The sequence below is a fragment of the Ambystoma mexicanum genome, chromosome 5p (genome assembly GCF_040938575.1).
Source record: "Ambystoma mexicanum isolate Mex_15411 chromosome 5p, UKY_AmexF1_1, whole genome shotgun sequence".
NCBI lineage: Eukaryota > Metazoa > Chordata > Amphibia > Caudata > Ambystomatidae > Ambystoma > Ambystoma mexicanum.
Window position 1 is genome coordinate 151,106,240 of NC_090930.1, and position 24,860 is coordinate 151,131,099.

Consider the following 24,860-nt stretch of genomic DNA (forward strand, 5'->3'; position numbering starts at 1 on the left):
TGTACTGGTGCTTCGACCTTTGGAATAGCAGGAACAGCTATTCCCGGCGACTTCATCAACTCCTGCCAAGTAAGCCTTCGGAAGTGTCTCTGGGCCATCCAGTTGACTGACCAGCTTACAAGGGAGTCCTGCTCTGTAACCGCCGCCAGGTTGTGTTGTATTGCGAGTCCTTGTCCCTCTCCCACGCTTCGTACGCTTGGCGTCCCCAGGTCTGAAGGGAGGAGGGTTCATTTGGCTCGAATACACACGGCCGCTCCGTTGTCCTGTGCGGCAACAAAACTGTGCCGGTTTCGTCGATTGGGACGTCTTTTTGCTCTACACGACTACAAAGCGTTCCCTGCTCTTCTGAACCTGCCAGCTGCTGAAACTATCGTGGAGAAGCCTGGGTCTGCTTGCTTCGGGGACCGGTGAGTAGTATATCTAGGATCTGGTCGCCCTCCTGCAGTATCCCATTGCTTTTCCCTGCTGTGTAAAAACAGCACCCTTTTGCCGCGCTCGCGCTCTGCTTCTGCCCGCTGTGGAGGCTGCGCTTGAGTTGCGGAACCTGTTCTCCTTCTGCTGTGCACTAACCCGAACTGCCTGACTTCCTCCAAAGAGCTTCCCCTTTTGCCCGTTGGCACCGGCGTGGCAGGTACTTTGAGCACAAGGCTCCACTCTTCGCAGGGCTCGGACTTCCATCTAGTTAGGTGCATATGAAGGCGAACTGAGTCAAAAGCATTATCGCACTGCCTGTTTTCCTTCCCTGGCAGGTGGACTACATATTTCGTGCTTTAAACGCTTGCGACTGTGTATTTGTATATATATTGTGTTGATATGGTATGTGTTGGTTTAATATTGTGATTTTCTCGCTACGGTCATTGTTTTAAAGGCCTTAAAATAAATGTGTATCTATTTTTGATATAACAACTGTTTGGAGTAGTTTGTAAGCGCTCTTGCTTTGGGTGCTCATTGCGGGCTTTCAGTCACCCTCACCCCTCTTGAGACCTAGTCTTGACCGCCGCGATCGCTACCTTGATTGGTCTGGCTTGTCCAGAGGTTACCCTGTTCCAAGTAATTAGGTTGGCCTTCTGAACTTCTGCGCCACCAGGACAGAGTTCAGAAATCCGTCTTAACACATAGCTTCTTTCATATTTGCGATGCAGTATTGGGACAATACTAGGTGTCCTGCAGAGTTCTTTCTTGCTGCCCTTCCAATATGATGGAGGGGATGTGGTGGGCTTCATGAGTGACATGTACATCTTCTCTACACAAGTTTCAAGAAAGCTTCCGGAGTATTCTCCCTTGTCACGGTAGTGATACTCAGAGAGTCAAGGGAATCTCGGGAGTTGTTGGAGAGAATTTCACACAAAAAGGGGAAATCTACTCTACCTGAGAGTCCCCCTGCACTTTTTGCTAGACTGCTGAGTTTTTGACTAGTTCTCCTGAGTGAGTGGGAACCTTTTTCCAAACCCACTTATTCTTTACTCTGCTTTTGTGGAAGATCTTTTTACCTCTTTTGGGTATTTTCTTTTTTTGGAGTCCTGTTTTCCTTCAACATTTCTGGCATCTACATTCTACTAAAGCAGCACACAGCACTTTCTGTGCAGTGTTGATGGGTGCTCCTAGTTTCCACTTTCTTGTTTCTTCATTTTTTCTGACCAACTCTTGTAGTTAACAGGGCAGGGGGATTCTTTTAATCCTACCTCTGTTTTTATTTTGTGAGATCAGCACACCTTACTTATTGGGAGTGCTGAGGGGGAGACATTGTATCCCTTTTCGTGCCTCTCCAGTAAGTTTTTGGTTACTGTGACAAACCCTCTATTCAGGCTGGTGGTAGTATACCTTTTTGATCGACTTTCTGTGAACTTTTATCACAGGCCGTCTTCGCAGCTACAGTAGAGAACACAAGGGACACCATTTACCCAAAATGGTGGCTGTACTTTTTTAAGCCCAGGACAAGTTGACTTGTCCTTTCCGATGTCGTCTACTACCTGTCTGGGTCGGGAGGATTTTCTGGCCTTGGTCTTCGTCAAGCTGCCAAAGGAAGATCAGTTAAGCGTCTCAGAGTAACTTGCAGGATAAGAAGTAAGGGAGGTGACCGGAACTCCCCTGTCTTTGTCCTGCAGTGTGCCTGACTGAAACCAGTTCAGATTGAGAGGCTGGCTACCCCCTTTGGACAACCACTCCCCAAGTTTGAATGACGCATGGGTCATGATTGGTGGACTCAGCCTGTGTTCCAGGATATATCCCGAGGTCCTGGAGCTGAACCTCAGTCGACCACTGGAACGGAAGACACTGAAAGACGGTTGTCATGCGTCCTATGCAAGAGTGGCCAACAAAACAATGGTCACAAGCGAGGGGGGGGCGCTATCGAGCCCGGCAAATATGGCCGCAAGCCTGTAAGGCTCTTTAGCACCACCTCTATCTGGAGCAATATTCGGGCGTCTCTGTAGAGCTTTTGTGGCCACGCGGCGTGGGAAGGGGTGTTCTGACCCCAGGCCCCCTGTGGAAGTGGTTCTGCGAAGATCCGGAGCGGCGGCGGCTGTCGGCTGGTGGAGCGGAGAGCCGGCCTGAGACCACGCGGGAGCAGTGTGGGGGAAAAGCCGACTGGAACCTGGAGCGGTCAGGCGGCGGTGCCTGCGTTGGAGACCGTCCGGAGCTGGAGGTGATTGCCTGGTCTCCTGGAGGGACTGCTGGGCCTGGAGTAAGGGGCAGGCTTACTGGAGGACACCCAGGGCCACTGGAGAGAGCGGTCGATGTGCGCCCGTGGACTGATGGTGTGAGCAGTTCGGGCGCTTCCTTAACGGCAGACCTGCGTGTGTGGCCGTGCAGCGCCTCCCTGTGCTGTCCTGCCTCTAGGGGGAGGTGGTGGGCGGCCGGTGTTGGGGGCGTATAGCCGCTTGGCGGGGCCACGGGAGAGGCTGTGAACGGGGTCGATGTGACTGCCGGCCCGGTTGGGCCCTATGTAAAGAAAGTCATGAGTGCTGTGTACGCTCCGTAGTCATGGCTGGACAGTGACCAGTGCAGGGCACCATTTGTTACACTGGTGTCCCTGCAACCTGTGGAGGATTGGAACCCTGAGGCCAGGTGAGGACTGATATTGTGGAACGTGAGGGACTTTGTGCCTCTAAGGTTTCGAGTTGGATGCTGCAGGAGTACCTGGCTAGGGGCGCCCCCCCTGGCAGGGCTGGTCATCAAGACCTGCATGTGGTTGGCGGCTAGCCTACTTTCCGGGGAGGCTGGGTGAGACCCGGTTTGGGCACTCCAGACAACTCTGACGCCTGGGGCCCCTGGATGCAAGGGGATCGGCAGCGGGCATACCAGGTCTTTGTTTGGGGTTGTGGTCTCTCCGCCCCCTGGAGGTGTGGGGGGGGCTCAGGTGGGGAGACCCGGAGGACTGGGAATCAGCTGGGTGTGTAAAGAGGCCAGCGAGGAAGACACTCGGCTTGCCCGTGAGAGGCGCAGAGTGAGGGTTGGCTGTTGAAGAGGTGGCTGGGGCCATTGCCTCCCGCATACTGAGGGACTGCCTTGGCATCCCATCTGCTTGTGAATGATGTCCGAGTCCAGCAAAGGGGGCAAGCAGCAGTCCAGGCTGCACTTCGACTTTGTCTGGATTCAGTGATCACAGGATTCCGCCCCCCTTACAGTGAAGATTAGCAGTTCCCAACCCTACAGGTTGGCCTCCTCACAACTCCATTGTGTTTTTAACATATCAGACTATAGCTGATATTTTTGGTGTTACTCTAATAAGTATCTTTTACTTAGATTGCATGCTAGGCAGCAATGCTTTCTTATTTTAGCTCCTATGTGCTTTCAATAGGCAATGCAATCACACGTAGATCTCACCCCCCTTTCCTCTTTCTTTCTCCTTTCTCTCATACTACAGAGATCTCTATACCGGAGGCTCAGACGAAGGCGTTCTAATTTCCAGCCGAAACGCCCAAAGGCCAAACACCTCGTGTGCTGTATTGTCCTTACCAACTAGATAGGGGGCCCCTCCCCCTGGCGTAGAGGGATTTGTGCCTCTTTCTGCCATATATGGCGATCTGATTATGCATGTAAAGGATACTTGGTTTACTACTTGAAACCCCACTTTGAAATAATTCTCAATAGAATCATGCAGAAACTCCGACATTAGGATAGTGTTAAGAGTTACATCTGTGGTTGGAGCCCTTTTTGTTCTCCATACTGTTATGTCTTTCCTCTTTTCCACTGCTTTCCTTTTTGGTCTGGTCACCCTTCCCTTCTGCTATGGAAAGGACTCCATTTAGATTCTGCCCTCTGTGTAGGGTCAGATATCCGTGGAAAGACGAGCACACGTCGTGTAACGCTTGTCTCCCCCTAGAGCACGACGAAAAACGGTGCTCGGCATGTAAACTCCTTAAACCTAAAACCCTTAAGGAGCGCCGGTTGAAGCGGTGGGCCGCGTACGGAATGTCACGCGTGGAGCCTCCCTACCCTGCCGCAACACCAGCCGAAAGTGACGCGGGTACATCGGATGACCAAACGTCGAACGCGGACGTTATAGACCTTGAGGAGGACTATTCTAGGGCCGCCACGTCCGTCCCCGACCCTTCCAGGCTCGACTCCGGTCTTGCTACAGGGACCACACCCGGTGACAGTGGAGTACAATCGCACCGCACAAAGCACACAACGCAAGCGCCCTCCTCGACTTTGTTGAAGAAGGCGAAAGCGCCAACGGGTCCGCCGGAAACTTCGGCGGCGCCCACGGATCGGTCTGATCCGAAACCTTCCCCGCATCCGCAGCAGCGCATGACTGGGCATAACAAACATAACAAGGGCGCTACTCCCCAAACTACACGTGCTGAAGTTTCAGAACAAGAAACTTCGACGGATTCCAAGGTTTCCAAGGCATGTACAGGCCCGAAAACTACGAGAAGGCCTCTACCCGAGAAGCCATCCGCTGGCCCTTCTGGAGCCGCGGAAGACATTTTCACTGCCGACACATCATCGGAGGCGTTGTCTCCCGAAGATTTGGTGACTATCCTTAAGAGCATCAATAGGATTGCTACGGCGGTGGGCCTAGTACCGGTTCCGCCCACAGTTATGAGCCAATCCGCCGAAAAGTTTTCCACGGATTTGCAAAACGATCCCGAAGACTCTTACGAAGAAAGCCAGGTACCCCTCTCAAGAACCATGAGGAGATCCTCAACGCCTTAGGACGGAGAACACAGTTCCTACTCAGCTAGGTCCATTTGGGTCATCCAAGTGGACCACAGAGCATTTCGAGGGGTGTATGGATCGGCTGGAGCAGTTTTTCAGGGCTTCTGATCAACCGCTGCTGAAAAAAGCTTGGGTAGACCCTAACCCTCAAACACAAGATGTCCAACACCAAGTTGACTATCGAGAAGATGTCCAGATGGACACATATAGAGACATCTATACAGAAGAAGAGGAGTCTTCTTTTCTGGACAACTATGGGGAAGATCAAGGAGCAACGGACAACTGGGAGGACACCCAGCAGGACGATCACAACTCTGATATCGTTTGCCTCGACTCTCCCATCCACCCCGATTCGACAAGCTTCCCCGGTGGATGATCAAATGGCTTTCAACAACATGTTGAAAAAAGCAGCGGAATTCCTTAAAATTGCCACGCTTGAAGCCTTGCCCGAACGGGATTTTGCGGAGGACATTATTAATGAAAAGCCTCCGGCAAGCCAGTCTATCCCTCTCTTGAGCTCTGTAAAGAGACGGCTGGCCCCTTCCTTACTCACACCAGCTCAGACTAGGGCTGCGAACCCAAGGGTCGAAAAACCTTTCCGACCCGCCCCCACCGACCCGCTTTATATCAAAGGACACGCAATCCCAGACTCGCTGGTGGTGACCAACACTCGCAAGAGAGCAGGGGTTCCCCATGCCACGGGAGAGTCCCTCCCAGACAAGGAGTCCAAAGGTTGTATGACTTAGGCAAACGGGTTACGTCGGCGGCGGCCTATACCGTCCGGATTGCCAATAACACGACGTTACTAGCAAGCTACGTCGACTCCCAATGGAACCTACTCCAGGAAGGCCTTCAAGAGGTTCCGGAACCAACCAGAACCAAGCTTCTCGCCATTGTCTCGGAGGGCAAACTTGCCAATCAGAATGTGGTAAAGAATACCCTGGACACCGCAGAGACAGCAGGCAGGTCTCTCGCACAGGGTACTCTCCTAAAGAGGCACGCGTGGGTGCGCACGTCGGGCTTCAGGCCTGAGACCCAGGCATCCATTATCAACAAACCCATCGAAGAGGCCAACCTCTTCAGGAAGGCGGTAAACGATGCGTTGGAGACAGCCAACAAGGAGCACAAGACTATTAAGTCGCTGCACCAGGTTTCCCAGAAACCCTCTTCAGAGGGGCAGTAATTCTCGGCGGTCCTTTCGAGGACAAGCCCGTGCCGCTCAAAACAATTTCGGCACGGGCAACTTCAACTCAACCTGCTGCAAGCCCCACTTACTGCCCCCAGAGGGGTCAGAAGCGCGGAAAGAATAGAGGCAGAGGCTCCAATTCTAGAGGAGCGTCAACTTCGGGTCAGAAATGACCACCAAGTCCAGGTCCCCTCCCATGAGTCCCCGGTCGGGGGGCGATTAACATCCTTCCTCAAGGCATGTGAGGGGATAACTTCAGACCAGTGGGTCTTAAAGACGGTCGCCCACGTTTACTGCGTGGAATTCGCCCGACCTCCACAATTCAGACCGCCGAAACATCGACACCTTTCACCGGAACATCTGCAAATCCTGATCCAAGAGGTGGAAGCGCTGCTGGGAAAGGACGCCATAGAAGCCGTCCCGATTCTTCAGGTAAACAAGGGTATCTATTCAGTGTAGTTCCTTGTACCCAAAAAGGATCTCACCATGCGTCCTGTTCTAGACCTGCGCCCAGCAAATAAGTTCATAAAGCCCCAGCAGTTTCGCATGGTAACACTGCAAGAGGTGATCCCATTGCTGAAACAGGGGGACTTCATGACATCATTGGATATGAAGGATGCATACTTTCATATTTCAATGCTGCCAGTGCACAGAAAATTCCTAAGGTTTGTGATTCAGGACAAACACTACCAGTTCAAGGTACTCCCCTTCGGCATAGCCTCGGCAGTGGCAGCGGCACACCTGCGCAGACTTTCAGTTCCAGTTTACCCTTACCTCGACTATTGGCTCATCGCGGGGGACTCGTTCGACGTTTGTTTTTCGAACACCCAAAAAACAGTACACTTACTGTTCAGCCTGGGATTTTCTATCAACAAAAAGAAATCCAGCTTAGTCCCCAGCCAAGTAAAACAGTTCCTGGGGGCTCTAATTCGTATGGAAGACGGTCTAGTCTTCCCTTCCAGCGAGAGGGTTCAGAACATGCTCTCTCAGGTTCCTCAGTATGTAGCCAGTCGAGAGGTGATGGTACACAAAGCTATGCGTTTGCTAGGAATGATGGCGTCATGCAAATACTTGTTTCCCCATGCGCGGCTGTGCATGCGTCCCATGCAAGAGTGGCCCAACAGCCAGTGGTGTCAGGCCAGCGGACAATGGGAAGATCTGTTAGTTGTCTCGCCAGCCCTTGTTCTCTCTCTGCAGTGGTGGTCGAGGGAGAACCTCTTGAAGGGGAAAACCTTCACCACCCCTGCAGTGGGAGCCACTCTCACAGACGCATCTCTCATGGGGTTGGGGACTCACCTGCTTCAACAGACAGCGCACGGAGTGTGGTCCCCTCAGGTAGCGTCCAACCATATAAACCTACTGGAGCTACTAGCAGTGTTCAAAGCATTGAAAGCCTTTCAGGAGCAACTGCAAGGGAAGACAGTGCTGGTCTTAACCGACAGCACAACAGTAGCACAACAGCAATGTATTACCTGAACAAACAGGGGGGGACTCGCTCTCCAGGGCTATCCAAGCTGTCCCAGAACATCTGGATATGGGCTCTCAAACACAAGATGTTCCTGGTATCCCAACATGTTCCAGGGGAACTCAATCTTCTGGCAGACGTACTCGGCAGAGATTTTCCTCTGCCAGAAGAGTACAAATGGCGACTGCACAAAGACATTGTATCCAACGTCTTCGCAGAATGGGGGTTTCCATAGATCGACCTGTTCGCTACTCAGGAGAACGCCCAATGCCAAGATTACGCCTCCTGGTACCCCCAGAACCGATCCAAGGGGAACGGTCTCTGGATAACTTGGTCGGGGAAATGTGTCTACGCTCCCCCACCTAGCCCCCCCCCCCCGTCTCCCCTTCTGAACTAGATAGTACACAAGATGCACCAGGAACCAGTCACCATGATTCTGGTGGCTCCCATGTGGGCCCACCAACCTTGGTTTGTGCACCTGATGGAAATGTCCCTCTCCCCACCAGTCAAGCCGCCCTGCCCGTACAACATGTTGTCTCAGGACAGGGGGGAGACTGCACCCATGCCCACAAACTCTGAACTTAGCAGCCTGGCTCCTGAGGTCATAGAGTTTGGACATCTGCAACTCCCTCAAAGATGCATGGACATACTGAGGGAGGCAAGAAAGCCTAACACACGTTATTGCTATGCCAGCAAATGGAAACGTTTTGTCATCTGGTGCAGTTCCAAAGGCGTCAATCCCACCGATTGCTCGCCTTCACACATTGTGTTATATCTAACCCATCTGTTGGACTCTGGGTTAGTCTTCAATTCCTTAAAGGTTCACCTAGCGGCGTTGTCAGCCTACACCACGTCACAGCAGAAGGTGTTGTGGTGGAAAATACCTGTGATTAAAGCCTTTATGAAAGGGGTTAAAAGAATGTATCCCCCCATCACTCACCCAGCCCCTGGGTGGGGATCTAAGTGTGGTTTTAACTAGGCTCATGGGACCCCCTTTTGAGCCTATGCATAAAGCTAGTCTGAAAGACCTGATTTACAAGACAGCCTTTCTAGTAGCTATCACTTCTATCAGAAGAGTTAGCGAACTACAGGACCTCTCGGTTTTTGACCCCTTTGTTACAGTCCACAAAGATAAGGTAGTTCTGCGCACACATCCCAGATTTGCGCCGAAATTTATTTCGAAGTTCCATGTGAACCAGTCAATCGAACTACCCACTTTCTTCCAGAGACCTAATAACATGGCCGAAAGAAGCCTTCACACACTAGATGTGCGCAGGGCAGTCATGTTCTACATGGTTAGAACTAAACCACTGAGGAAAACTAAACAATTCTTTGTTTCAGTGGCAGCTGGTAGAGAAGGGGACCCTGTCTCTAAATCAGCAATATCAAGGTGGATTGTCAAATGCATCACAGTGTTAAACTCTTGCAAAGAGAGAACTGCCCTTCAAGCCTAGAGCACGTTCTACTCGAGGCACTGGGGCATCCGTAGCATTCATTGCAAATGTTCCCCTAGAGTCCATTTGCAAAGCGGCAACCTGGAGTTCTGTACACACCTTTACAAAACACTATTGCCTAGACACTCATTCTAGGTCTGATTCTCAGGTTGGACAAGCAGTACGAAGACATCTTTTTTCTACTGTTCCTTCTCACAACCCACCTCCAACTCCAGGTACTGCTCGCTAGTCTATGCACAGCATGTGATTCTAAGCAGATTAACAAGCAACAGAAGACATGCCTTACTTACCGTAAAAGCATTTCTGATTGTATCTGCTTGGATTCACATGCGCCCTCCGTGCCTCCCCGCTCGGAGTGGAAGGAACATAGACTTCTTACTACTTTCTCTCTTCATGTACTCACTCACTATAGCCTTGGGCTCTCTCATGGCAGAAAAAATACAATCGGAGGGACCTCTGCGCGTGAGGGATTTTGGGTACTACACACGTCACGATAGGGATAGTGTTTCAGACACGCCTATGCCGACGTCCCCTTTCGGTCCCCGAAAGACAAGATGCAATACTCCGCGGTTACCACTGGATGTCAGACCATATGCACAGCATGTGAATCTAAGCAGATACCGTAAAAGCATGTCTGATGATTGTAAGTAATGCATGTCACTTTGAGTAATGTGGGATGGCGGCGCCAGCTGCGGGTGGTCACGCAACGCTTGGGGCTTGAAATTGTTTGGAGACAAGGCTCTTGGTTGGTGCTGGTGAGCGTCGGGCTTGTAGTCGCCCTTTGAGCGAAGGCAGATCATGCAGATGTGGTGGGGTATTACGAGTGCTGGAAAGTTGGGACATCCAGTGGAGAGGGGTGGGGATTTTGGTTATACTGCAGTTGGGGGGGTATGGGAGGGGGACTCACCGACAAGTTGGGGAGTTGTTGGTAGGGGTGGGGGGAGGGGGGTCTAGGGACGAAGGGGGCTTTCTGGTACTGGCGGTGGGGGCCTGGGGGGCAACATACGGGACGGGGTTGGTAAGTCTCAAAAAGTTCTATGATGGCGATGCTGAATTGTATGACCTGGAATGTCCGGGGCCTTAATGGTCAGCCTAAGGTTCGGAAGGTCTTGCAATATTTAAGGCGGCACCACATAGAGGTGGCCTTCCTCCAGGAGACCCATCTGACGGCTGACACGGAATCTAAATTCGGTAGGAGTTGGGGGTGTCATCGGTACTTTTCCTCCTACTCCTCTTACTCGAGGTGTTGTGGGCATCTAAGTGCACAGCTCGGTGGGTTTTAGGCAGACGGAGGTGGTGAGGGATCAAGAGGAAAGGGGTCTACTGGTGCAGGGGATTATCCGGGGGAAACTCTACACGCTGGTGTTATTATGGTCCCAATTCTGATAATACTGAATCGTTAGATTGGGTGGAGAGACGGCTGGGGGAGCTCCCTGATGGGGAAATTATCTGGGCGGGAGACTTCAATTCTGTATTGGACCCCTCCCGGGATCGGACAGGCAATTCGGCGCGATCCAATAGTAAATGCACTACTAAGATACGGGGTATGCTGGAGGTTTCGGGTCTTGAAGACATTTGGAGGGTAAGGAACTCGGGGGTAGACCACTTCATGCACTACTCAACGCCGCATGGCTCTGCCACTAGGTTGGACTACTTCCTGGTGTCCCAGTTGATTATGGGTAGGGCTGAAGGTGTAAATATCCTGGCTCGGACTCTTTCGGATCATGCCCCTGTTTTTTTGTCTTTCCGGGTGGGGGAACAGGGGAGGGCCAAACCTTTGTGGCGGTTTAAAAGTGATGAACTCCTGGATGGATTTTTTCGGGAGGAGCTGGGTAGAGCTATTGATGGATATTTTGAGATGATTGAGGGATCGGTGTCAACAGCTGGTACATTATGGGAGGGGTTTAAATGTGTGATAAGGAGGGAATGTATAGCGAAAGAGTTGGGAGTACTGAGGAAGATTCGTGGGGACTTGGCGGTTTTCGAAGGTGAGTTGAGACTCCTACAGGGAGTGGAGCCTAGCCCGTCCAAAGGCCAACAGGGTAGAATCATGCGGAAGCTGCAAGAATTCCACGCTTTAGCCCAACGTGAGGTGAAATATCTGTGGGACAAGGCGGCACCTCGTAGGTATGGGGAGGGTCAGGCCCCGGGTAGATCGCTTGCTAGGGCCACTCGGACCCCCGGCCGAGACAGCAGGGTTATGGCAATTACAGACGACCAAGGTGTAGACCACTTTGATGATGAGGGGATCGCTCAAGAGTTTCAGAAATTCTATGGTCATTTATATGCGTCCCAGTTTCAGTCAGACCAGGCCACTATTGAGGTGTATCTGGATCAGGTGGGTCTGTATTGGTGCTCTGAAGAGCAGAGAGAGTGGTTAAATAGGCCGATATGCCCGGAGGAAGTAGTTGGGGCTATTAAACACTGCCAGTGGGGGGGGGAGGGGTCTCCGGGCCCGGATGGATTTTCTGCCGAATTCTATAAGTGTTTCGCTGTCAAGCTGGCTCCATATCTATTGCGAGTGTATCAGGAGGTGGTGTCGGTAGGCCGTTTGCCGGACTCTCTTAGAGAGGCCGTGGTATGGTATTGTTAAAACCAGGGAAACCTGGTAGTGATTGCTCCTCTTATCGCCCAATTTCACTTATCAATTTAGATAATAAAATCTTGGCGAAAATTATAGCGACCCGATTGGCGCCCTTGATGTCGACACTTGTGAGGGCTGATCAGGCGGGTTTTATACCTGGTCGGTCCACTCTGTTCGGGTTGCGGAGGATGTTTGGTTTGATGTCTGCGCTCCCAAAGGAAGACCCGGTGGTGGCGGTGCTGTTTAGACGCCGCAAAGGCTTTTGATTCTGTTGAGTGGCCCTTTTTGTTCAGGGTTTTGCGAAGTATGTATCTGGGTAGGTTCTTTATTTCATTAGTGTCGTTGTTGTATAGTGATCTGGTAGCTAGGGTGCGGGTAAATGGGCTGACCATGAACTCCTTTCACTCGAGCGGGGAACTCGTCAGGGATGTCCCCTATCCCCTCTGTTGTTTTCCCTGGCGATTGAGCCGTGGGCTGAGAGGGTGAGGGATCACCACCTACATCGAGGAGTCCAGTTGTTCACGCATAGGGTAGTGATCTCGCTCTACGCAGATGACATGGTCCTATTTGTTCGGCGCCCGGAGGTCAATCTAGATCCCATTATGGTGGATGTGCAGCGGTTTGGCAAAGTCTCAGGGCTCCGGGTGAATACCACCAAATCGGTCATATTCCCGTTGACGGATGGACCGAGTCACTTCCAGGATGCTTGGGGTTTTCAGTGGGGGTTGACTAGTACCCGTTACTTAGGTGTCACTGTGGCTAGGGAGGAGAAGGTGGTGTACCGCAGGAATTATGAGGAAGCTCTTGAATTGGCTAGATCTGCGATTAACCTGTTTGGTAGGATAGCCCTTGTTAAAATGTCCATTCTGCCCAAGCTATTATATGTTTCTCAATGTGCCTGTTAGAGTGCCCCAGCGGTATTTTCGGGATCTCCGCGCACTGGTGTCGAAGTTTATTTGGGTCGTTAAGAGGTCCCGGGTCTCCTGGGTTAAACTCACAGCACCGATACGGGAGGGGGGACTAGCTTTGCCAGACTTGGAGCTGTATTATATAGTGGCGCAGGCTAGTTTTCTCCGATATTGGTATGGTATGGCGGCCGAGCGTCGCCATGTTGAGATTGAGAGGTCCATTGCGTTGCCGGCGCTGCTACGGTCGATTATCTTGACTGCACCGGCCCTCTTGCGAGGGCAGAGAAACCTGGTGGAGTTGACATGTAGGGCTTGGTCCCTCCTGGAGCGTGTCCCTATAGGTGGAATTCTTTATTCACCTGAATTGCCGGTTATATATATTCCCGGTCTTCCTTTGACCAGTGAGGCGGGATATGTGACGTTGGTGAAAAGGCTGGGTGTCACTAAATTCGGAGACTTGTTCCTGAACGGGTCGTTTGTTAAGCTGGAACAATTGAAAGAAAGGGGGGCCCTTTCGGGCTTGGATGTTTTTTTGTACTACAGGCTGAGGGTTTCGCTATAGTGGTTGTTCCCCTCTTTCCCGGAGCCGCCTCCGGTGGTGGTAATGCTTGATAAAGTGATGGGGGGGCTATTGGGAGGCGTGGCCTTTCCGGTCTGTACGCAATGGGCTTAAGAAATAGAATAGGGGCCGGGACATCGTCCCGGGAATTATGGGAGAAGACGTTTGAGTAAGGAAGTACCGGTGGCCACCTGGGATTACTGTTGTGAAGTGACTCGGAAGGGGGCTATTAATACCAATTTCAAGCTGATCCATTTCAAGTTCCTGCACCAGTGTTACTATACTCCAGCTCAATTGAAGGAATATTTTCCCCAAAGGTCAGGGGATTGCATCCGGTGTGGAAGAGAGGATGCGGGGTTCCTCCATGTGGCTTGGGAGTGTGGGGAGCTTGAGCATTTCTGGAAACAGGTGTTGTGATTGGGGACATTGTGGGACAGGTGGTTCGGCAGGATCCTGTGATGGCTCTGCTGGGTTATACCAAGCTGATACCTAGGGTGACTAGGAAGCTAATGGGCCTCCTCTTGATCTTGGCTAAACGTCGGGTGGCCATGGGTTGGGGCAAAAAGTGGGGTTCAGCGGTCGCCCAATTGTCTGGAGACATTCTATATTGTAACAATATGGAGACTAGGTGGAGTGCTATGAAGGGACCGAGCTGGGGGGATAGGCGGATGTGGGATGCCTATACGATATATCACCTTCAACAATTCTCTGATTGGGGCTCTGATCCTGTACTAGCTCAGGGCGATCCACCTAGCCGGTCTGGTGGGGAGTGAAGGCGAGCGTCCCCAGATAGCACGATCCTCCCCACAATGAGAGACAATAATGGACTCTCCCAAGATGGGAATAAGGCTAAGACAAAGTGCGGGTGAGCTTAATGGGAGTTTATACAAGTCAAAATAGGGCATGCAAAGGACTCTGCAAACTCTGAGAGCGCTCTGTCTGACATTAGCAAAGACGGGCGTATATATTTACAAAATACGTCATAAGAGCCTACACACTATAGGGGGCACATGTTCGTGGGGATTGGGTGGCGACGACTAACTATAGGTACAGCTGTGATGTGGTGCGCCGTGGTTGGTGGACGTCACTGGTTGCCAATGTGGGCTGGACAGGTCAGCTGGGCTCATCCGGGCGGTGCTGTTGTGCCAGGCGTGGCCAGTGTCTTCCTTGGCTTCTGCCCTAAGGCCACGCACACCGCATTCATTCAATACCGCAATATTATCATCCCCGGTAAATCTTCCAATAGGTTATTCTACAGGTTAATGCAACACAGGAGGAATGCACCTAGAGTTGGGATCCTCTGGTAATACATCAATACATGGTTACCATCATCCTGTTGACCGGATATCATAGGTCACGAGGTTGGGTCTCAGGGCAAGGGGCGAGCTGTCCAAGTTATCATGTCTCGTTAGAAGTCATTATGAATGTGTTCCTACAGTGTTGCTATAATATTGGGTGTCATAATTTTACAGGGGCCATTAACCTGGGGGGAGCTGGTGGGTCGTGGAGCCTAAGAAAGGGTACCTTTTGGCCTGCGTTTATAGCCGAGGTTTACTGCTGGGTTGTAAATAATTCAGGTGGCTGGCCGCGGCCCTGGGAGCTGCGGGGGAACGTGAATGCTTGAAGCGGCTCCAGCCGAATTGGGTGAGGTGAGGCAGAGCAGCACAGGCCTCTGCTTTCCGTCTGGCAGGCTTCAATGGGGAGGAAGGGGGAATGGCCTTGGATATGCCCACAATGGTATTTTCCTCGTGTGTTGCAGATTATGTGAAAGAGGCATAAACATTCATATAATGTACAATACTCATTGAGTCTTTTCAAAGCTTATGTTTCTACATTGTTAGTGCCTTTACATGGCCATTTCAAATGCGTTACCTATACCCATTTTGCAATTGATAACTATATGTTAAGTATTTAAAAACCACGACATTTTGTTACATTTTATGCATGCACGTCAAGCGAGGTAGTATTAAGGTTGGTGGAGCACGCAGGAACACTGGCCAATGAGACTGATGGCAGTGACACATGGTGAGCTTGGACATTCAAATACATCTGTGCATTTTCGTACACAATTTACATGAGCTCCCAATGTGGTTGCACTTGTCTTCCTTTGCACTCTAGCAGCATTAGCTCAGTTATGGCATAGGGCCTTGGAGTACATTCTTCTCGGAGAACCATATAACATAAAAACCCCGGGACACTTTTACCATTTGCGCATAGCTACGGGGATGTGGGTACTTCAACCAGAATGCCACATGAACACACATTCTACCATCTTCATGGAGGTTGCATGTTTTATCAAAAGGTCATGGAGAGAAGAGTTTCATCACAGGCAGTTTGCTCATTAGTATTTGGGGGCTCTACTTTTGTCCGGGGACCATTTTACAGTTCTTTTCCACCCCGGTCCTGCTGGCCGGGTCATACTGCGGACAGTGATACACTGCGGAAGGTGAATGTTAGTGTTTGTGTCTAGCACTAGCTCATGTCCGTCTGTTCGTGGGAACGGGCTCTCAGCGGATCTGCCAGGGAGCTGCGGCCGCAGGGACAAGTGAGGACTCTCCAAGGGTGGGGGCCGTGCTGCGGCGCACAGGGGCTCATGTCATTCTGGTTTCACAAAATGGTTTCCAGGGCCTAGCTTAATACAGCACGTTTGGTCAATGTTTCAGCCAGTGGCCCACCCGCCACCTGGGCCCTGGTGGCAGGGGGGACCCCCGACGAGCCATGGACTTCACAAGGGGGGGGGCTGCAGGGGAGGGGGAGGTCCCTTGGACCTATCCTCCCATTCAGGAGATATCCGGCAGTTAGTTGTGGGTGTTGCATTGTGTGTGATCCGGGGTAGTTGGTTGCTGGTTACGGGCCTGCAGCTGCAGAGGAGAGTAGGCGAGGGCTGCACTGGGCTAGGTGTCCTGAAGTGGCCTGTTTGTGGACAATGGACGCACATTGTTCTCTAGTCACCCTTGGGGTAGGCTTTGTCAAGAAGGGACCTTACACCTATATGTCAGTGCTGGGAAGGGGGCCGGGGAGTGTGTGGTTGTGGTGGTTGTTTTGATTGTTGTACTCTTTGGAAAATCTTAATAAAGACAGTAAAAATAAAATTTAAAAAATGGTCACAAGTGAGCGGTCTGTGGGACAATCTATTGGTTTTGCATCCTCTGGTTCCATCTCTGCAGTGGGGGACAAAGGAAAACCTTTTAAAGGGCACACTGTTCAACACTCAAGCTAACAAAGTCACTCTCACTGCAGATGCATTGCTAACAGGGTGGGGTGCTCATTTTCGCCATCATACTGTGAACAGGGTGTGGACACAAACATTAACCAAAAAGCATATCAACCTTCTAGAATTACTAGCAGTCTTCAAGGCTCTACAAGAATTCAAACCGGTAGTACAGAAATCAGTGCTCCTACTAACGGACAGCACAACCGCCATGTTCTATATAAACAAGCAGGGAGAAACACATGCTTTAATGCTGTCCAAACGTGCCCAGAATATTGGTTGTGGACACTAAAACATGTTTCTCCCAACACATGTTCCATGGGAACACAATTATCTAGCAGACGTACTAAGCATAAGTGCAAAACTCCTGTCAGAACATGAGGTGCAGTTGAATTCCAACATCCTACTCAACGTCTTCACAAACTGGGGTTTCCAGACATAGATCTCTTTGCTACAGAGGAGAATGCACAATTCCACAATTACACATCCAGGTTTCCCCAGACAAACTCCAAGGGCAACGCACAGTTAATCAAGTGGTCAGGGAGATTTGCGTATGATTTTCCCCAACTCCACTTCTAAACAGAATAGTTCACAAGCTGTACCAGGAGCAAGTAACCTTAATCCTGATAGTTCCTATGTTGGCGCGATAAACGTGGTTTTTGCACCTGCTGATAATGTCTTTGTCCTCCAATGAAACTGCTGTGCCCATACAACATGTTACAGAACTAAGGATCAACATTCCACCCATGCCCTCCGACTCTGAACTTGGTAACTTGGCCCCTGAGGTCATAGAGTTTGGCCATGTAAGCCTAAACCAAAGATGCATGGACAACCTAATACAAGACACTGCTATTTTAACAAATGGAAACACTTTGTCTTATGGTGTAAAGCATGTGACATCAACCCAAATGACTGGTCAACTTCACATATAGTACATGATTTCCTATGCCTCTTAGACTCAATTCCCTATGAGTGCACCTAGCAGCGCTCCCAGCCTACACAACGTCATAAAGTAAAGTTTCCTGGTGGAAAGTGCCAGTTGTGCCAGCATTCATGTATGGTGTTAAAAAAAAAAAATACTTATCGACCAATTTCAAATCCAACTCCCTGCTGCAACTTGAATATTATGCTTACACAGCTCATTGGGCTGCCCCCCCCTCCGAGCCATAGCTAGTCTTAAACGTCTTGCATATAAAACTGATTTCCTTGTTGCTATCACATTAATAAGAGTATGTGAATGACAAGCTTTTTCAGCGCAAGATCCCTTTGTCATTATTCATAAAGACAAGGTGGGACTACGCACACATCACCTATCTTTTCTCCAAAGTTCCATGTAAATCCATCCATAGAACTTACTGCTTTCTGAATGAAGTCTACGTACCCTAGATGTCAGAGGGGCTGTCATGTATTACCTTCAAAAGACTAAATCTCTCAGAAAAACAATCCTTTTTGTGTCTTTCTAGCGGCAAGAAGAGATGGGCAACCTATCTCTAAATCGGCTATCTCAAAATGGATTGTCAAATGCATCCAACTTTATTCTCTTAACCTTCAAGCCCAGAGCACACTCAACTTGGGGGACACAGGGGCTACCCTAGTTTTTGTTGCTAATACCCCCCTCCCCCATTTGCAAGCTGCCACTTGGAGTCCTGTTCATACCAACACTACTGTTTAGAAACACCTTCTATGGGTGACCCACAGTTAGGTCAGCAGTGTTAAAACATATTTTCGATGCTCTGTCTTCAAACAACCCACCACCTTGTCAGAGTAATGCTCGCTAGTCTATGCAAATCGCTTGTCTATGCAAAGCATGTGATTCTAAGCAGATTTGCAAGCCTCAGAAGGCATACGTTAATTAACATAATCGTATTTCTGATACTTGTTTCTGCTTAGATTTACATGGGCCCACCCTTCCTCCCCTCTTGGAGTTGTAGGTTCAAGGGTAAATCATAGATGTTTCACACCTCATCACAACTAACCTATTCTCCACGCATACATTTCATACTCTCTCATGTCAGAAACAAAACAATTGAGGGACCTCGGCGCGTGAGGGATCATTGGTACAGTAGATCTCACACTAGGGATAATATTGACGCGCCCAGTCGACGTCCATTTTTGAACTTTGAAAACATGTGTAATACTCTGCACCTAACACTAGATGTCAGCCTGTGCAAAGCATGTGAATCTAAGCGGATACAAGCATCAGAAGTACGATTGCGGTAAGTAATGAATGCCATATGGAATTTCTTCCGCTCAGGAGTCTAGAACCACATTTTAGCTCACTGTGCCCTTCACAGAGCAGAAATATCAATTTGCATATCAGTCTGGTCCCATCCACATGGGCAGTTGGCCCCGAAATGCTAGGCAATTCTCCTCGGAACAAGAGTACCATCAGCAACCACAGAGACCTGTTTTGGCCTTATTGGGCCTACTCAGTGAGGTGAAGTGAGCTTCTCTAAGGTACAGTGCGCAATGTGTCCACGTCCGGATTACCCTTACTTAAGGTGTGGCTGTCCGATACATAGTGTGGATAGAGCCCAACTAAACAAGAAATTGGCACGTTTTGCCAATAATCACTTCTGTTCATTTGAATACTTTGTTTTTTCATGTTGCGCCGCCAATGTAAAGCTGCAAAGCATATTTTCTGGCAGTGTCAATCTTGTAAATATATTCTTGCGTTCGTTACACTTAACTTTTCATCGTATTCAAAATGTATATGTTACTCTTTTTGGGACTGAGTCATGCACCAGCCGGGCCTTTGTACAGAACATTTTGAAATGATGGGTCCAAAGCTTTTGAAATGCCTTGAATCATCGACCTATTAATGATGTTTAGTAGATGATTGATGAAATGTCAACTGAGTGTATTAAAGAATTGTCTATATTTTCAGGTCCACTCCGGAATAACAGGACATGCAGAGCATGAGCATGAGAATGATGATGATGATGAGGCTCAGTCTGATTTCAATTCTGAATTTGCAGCTCAGGCTGCAGGTCACATTAAAGCTGGCCCTCCACCTAACAGGTGAGTAAATTAATGTAGCTGCCCAAACTATTACAGGCACCATGATATGCAGGTGGTCACTGGTTTTATTAGTTTCATCTTATGCCCTTGTGACTTATGTTAGTAAAGGGCTAACCCTTTGTTAGGCAGATTTATCATTTCTATGCTCCATCCACTTCCTAGTGAAACCCCCAGCACTGTTTTCTGGACTTCTGGACCTTTTTCTTTCTATCCTGAATGAGTGAAACACTTTTCCACTCATTCATTCTTATGGGCTCTGTTTTTTGGGTGACGGACTTGTTTTATTCATAAAACAATTGGTAGATCGTAGGAAGAATTCTCATTTCTGTGTTAATTCCGGTTAGGCAAGATTGTATGCACTACCCTTTGGGTGCACTTCAACAAACTTGACCTACTGGCAATAGGGACTCAACCTTTGGTATAAGTCTGAACTAAATAGTTTGGTAGTGTGGCTGAGCAGTCAGGCTTATCTCAAGAGGGGTCAATGTGAGCAGTAATGTTGTGACAGAGTTTCACAGTAGCAGTTATTCAAATAAACACTTAGACTCTAGGTTTCCTGATAAAACAATTATTAGTTTATTTCACAGTCAGTTGTATAAGCCTTCTGAGGGGAGCAATATATGTAACAATTAAAATACAATTCAAAACACACTTTGTTTCTCTAAATCAAATGATACCCATTGGGGATGGCAACCACACTTCCTACACCCTTAGGTGACTTAAATAGCTAGGACACTGTGGACATTGATTAATCACTGGTACATTTAGAGCAATACTGAGTTTGGTGTAAAGGTTAGATGGGGGAATATAACAAAGGTTAACAAATAATTTACAAACGGGTATGTAATTTTAAAACCTTCCAATCCAGAGTACAATTAACCCTTTCCTGGGGGAAAGGTCAAAGCACAAAGTCAGAGGTAAAGACAAGTCATTCAGGGAGCCAGGACAGCCAATGTTAATTGCACAATGTCTAGGGGAGCTGAAGGTCTTCTTTGTAGGTAGGTAAAAAGTCTTGCACAATGTTTTTAGAAACGTTTGTAGAAAATAGAACACTTGAAGGGCCACAAGCTGGGAGGCTTGTGAGGGGGAAAGCTTTATCAACTCTGCAAGGTAGCTAAGACCAGTCTCAACTGAGAGCAAGTAAGACTACACAAGAGGTAAATTCTCTTAGACTTTACAGTACCTCTGGTTAGTAGAAATGGTTCCAGCTGGCTTCTGTTCCTCTCAGCTCTGCAGATCCTGTTGTTCCTGAATCTCAGTCGTGGGGACAAGAGGGAGGACGCCTGGGAACTCCTGCTCTGCAATGGGAAGGTCAGCAGCAGCAATGGGCAAACTTCAATTCAGCGGTTCTTCCGTGTTTCAGCTCCTCGCGTCTCACGGTAAATAGCAACACTGTGGTTCTCGGATACCACTCTGGACTTTCCTCGCATCTGGGGTCCAGCACTCTGTTGAGGTGGCTCAGGCTTGGTCAGTCCTTCTTCAGGGAAGTCCGGAGGATCTTCCTGGGGCTCGGATCCGACTTAAAAGCAATGCACATAATCTGGTGTTCCTCTCCCTGGCACTTTCGTTACAGCAGCAGCAGCAGCGGAAGTACAGCCAGCTTCGAGAGGATGTCCAGACAGGCTTACTTTGGAGTTGATTGGTCCTACCAACTCAAAGGGAGATGTCGTCCTTGCAGGGCTTCTCTAGTCTAGGCGAATTCGGAGCTTCAGCACAGCAGCAGGGCTTCACCGGGCAAACCAACAGTCCAGGAGTTGCAGTAGGCGTCTCTTCCAAGTTCTTCTTCGGATTCCTTCGTCTAGTGGTCGACATTACTGTCCAAGCCAAAAAGCATCGCCTTCTATGCCGGTTTCTCCCATTCATTCCAGCCTAGCTGTCAATCACACAGCAGAGTGGCTGTCCTTGCCGGACAGCCAGTCGGCCAATCACCTTTGGGTGCATTCCTGTAACCAAGGCGAGTAAGCACAGGGAGTTTCGGGCACCTCCCTCACTTCCTGCCCTGCCAGAAATACTGGAGCCAGAGGCAGGCTTCACTCCTGTATCCCGGCAAAGACAAAATGAACAAAGGGACCAAACCTAGTTTGGCGTGCAGACTAAATCTCAAGAAGGACCTTTCAAAGAAGAAATGGCTAAAAAAGACGACCGGGGCCATTTTGACAAAATGAGCATCCATGGGTTCCTTACTGCAGCTGCAAACGCAGCCCGCGGTAAAGCCACACAATGGTAGAAACAAGTAAACCACTGCCAGCAGCCATTAATTGTAGAAAGGGTAACATAAAATTGTTACATGAGAAACTAGACAAAGGGGATACTAAGTAACCCCTCCAGCACCCTATAATATAGTGTGCGCTGGGTCTAGAAAGTTACAAAATGTAAGCAAAGTCAATTTCACTTTACTGCTCTTGGAAACTGTAGTTTCACCAAGAGAAGGTATTTAAACCTTTGGGAAATCCAAGAGACTTCCCTGTGCCAGTGAAGGTGCTGTGTGTCACAGTGCAAAGATTATGCCTATGGAGTTTGTCAGACTGCAAAGTCAAAAGAAACAGAGTGCAAATCACAGAAGAATACATGAGAGAGTGGGGAAAAGGGTCTCATTCTCTCCATGTTAAAAATCAAAAGTCCTAGAGTCCAGCAAAAGTGCTGAGGGTCTCTTAAGGTAGAGGGGAATTGGCACATTTCTGAGAATTCTCCCTAACACTTGTATAGCTTGGAAAGGGTCAATCTACTCTTCATTGAGGGGTTCAAAAATGCTTACTTGTTTGAGAAACTTGTTAACCATTGTTTCCTTCCCTAACCTTTTCCTTTTTGCCACAACTTCAGTATTACCATTTAAGTGTGAAAAGTGATATTTTAATGTTCACAGTGTCCTAGCAATTGAAGTGGTGTAGGAAAATCTGTGTGCCATCCCAAAAGGGTATCTTCTTACTTGAACTGAAGGAGTGTATTTTGAAGTGTATTTTTATTGTTGCCAATTGCTTTCTTCTAAAGAAGGCTTTTTTTTAAAACTGACGGTTAAATTATTAATTATTTAATCAAACCTTGAGTACAAGTGTTATTTGGTTACTTGTCACTGTGAAACTCTGTTGCAACCCTACAGCTCACATTGACCCCTCTTGAGATAAGCCTGGCTGCTCAGTCACACTACCAACTTGTGTAGTACAGGCCTATACCAAAGGTCGGGTTACCTATTGCCAAGAGGACAAGACCGGTGTAGTCTCCCACAGGGTTACTACATACAATCTGGCCTAACAGTAACACTCCCCCCCCCCCCCCGCCCCACACTGGCATCTCATGCATCTATATTGGTTTGAGGTTTGTTTACCTGCCGTGTGTCCCTGTTGATTTTCTGGCGTCCTGCAGGTGAGGCATACATTGCAATTTTGACCCTCTTGGGTCCCATTGTTTAACTTTTGTTAATCTGCTGCTAGCGCTCGTAGCACAGCTGGTCTTGTTCCCACCTCCCATCCTCCCTGTCATCCACTTCCTTGGCCCGATCCCTCCCTCCCTCTCATCCCGCCCCCTCCCCTGATTGGCGGCTGATTAGTGATCTTCACCTTCCAAGGGCAGCCCCCTGCCCAGCAGCCCCACGGCGAAGGGCACCTAGGTAGGCGGCTCCCATTGAGGCGGCTCCTGGCTGAGTCTGCAGGTGTCCGCAGGGAAAGCCAGCCAGCTACCTGGATGTGACCCTCCCATTACCCTGCCCCTCCCCAACCACATTCCTGAACCTCCAACTTAGCTGTGTTTCCCCTCATGTTCTAAATTTAATATTTGCATTATGTAAGTCTCTAAAATTGCATTGAGACAGTATTTAATAATTGCATTGTGAAACCTAGGCCTTTTTCCCCTTTTACAGGACTCTGGCTTAGGTGTGTTTTTCTAGGGCTGTTCATAATTGCACTGAAGAAGTATTTATAATTGCGTGGAGAAGGGTTTGGGATTGCATTGTGTAACGTAGGCCTTTTTCTCCTTTTACAGGACTCTGTCTTGCATGTGTTTTTCTAGGTGTGTTTGCTTTGTGAAAGTGTTTGTCTGAGCGCCTGTTTTGTCAAATTGTCGACTATTGTCTCATCTCCCCCTGTCTCGTCTGCTTCTCCCCTCCCTCAGTGTTCTCCCCCCTCCTCTTCTCTCCTATCCCCACCTACCCTATGGTGCTCTCTGTCTCTCCTATCTTTTCTAACTGCTTCTCTATCGACTATCGTGCTCTCCTCACTAAATCTGGTAGGAAGAAGTTTAAAAAGGATATCCTGGTCTCCAACCCAGGCCTCCCTATCGCCGACACCTATACCAGTGCCTCCTCTAAGCAAACCATCATCGACATCCTCTGTGTTGTTCCCTCGCCAGACCTATGGACTCCTCATATGGTCTCTGTGCTTTCTCCTCACTCTTCTTCTCCTATTAATGGTGGCACACGGTGGGATGCCCTCCTGGCCTCTTTCGACTCCTCTAAGGTCATCATTAATGTCTATCTCAATGGTACCATCCTGGTACAAGGCCCTCAGGCCAATCTTCTCCTCTTTGATAGACACTTCCCGCGCCTCATCAATTTCCTTCCTTCGGCTGTCCCCTCATTTCCCCCAAGGCTTTCTTGCCTCCCCCTGCTGTCTCCTCCTTTGCCACCTTGCCCTCTCCTCCTTTCTCTTCTGCCGCCCCTTGGGCTCCTTCTACACCCCCGCAGGGAGTACCTCTGATCTGTACCCCTCCCCGGAAGTCTTTCAAGGACGGCAACCTTCTCCATATTGCCACTCTGAACTCTCGGTCAGCTGTCAAACACTCCTCCGACATCTGCCGCCTCCTGGAAGAACTTGACCTCGATGTCCTGGGTCTCACCGAGACATGGTTCACAGCCAGCTCTGTTATGAGCTTTGAGACTCTCCTCCCCGGCGGCTACAAGATCCTCTCCGTGCCCAGATCCAATCGCCCCAGGGTTGGAGTAGCCCTGATCTTCCCCGAGTGGATTCCTGCCTCTGTCATTCCTACTCAAGCCTACCCATCTTTCATATGTCTCCTCTGCAGACTCTTTCTCTCTCCTAGCCATTCCCTTACTGTGGCTGCCCTGGTCAGATCTCCTCCTTCCTCTGAGTGGGCGGATCTCTCCTCTTCCCTCCTGGTCTCGACCACTCTACTCCTCACTCTTGGAGACTTTACATCCACCTGGATGCTTCCTGTCCTTCCTCTGTACACTTTTGTGACCTCTGCGACTCACTCTCACTCTCTATCCTCCCCTGTGTCCCGACTCACTCTGCAGGGCACACTCTGGATGTTCTGGTATCCACTGACCTTCCCCTTTTTGTCCCTCATCACTCCTCTCT

General features: G+C 49.5%; 1 protein-coding gene across 1 annotated transcript in view; it reads left to right on the top strand.

Annotated features, from left to right (window-relative positions):
* The window catches only part of LOC138480807 (pre-mRNA 3'-end-processing factor FIP1-like), an 889,709-nt gene that overhangs the window by 429,161 nt on the left and 435,688 nt on the right, over positions 1-24,860 (top strand). Inside the window, exon 8 of the mRNA XM_069612552.1 lies at positions 19,418-19,551. Within this exon, the coding sequence (XP_069468653.1) occupies positions 19,418-19,551 (134 nt within the window). The remainder of the gene's footprint in view (positions 1-19,417; positions 19,552-24,860) is intronic.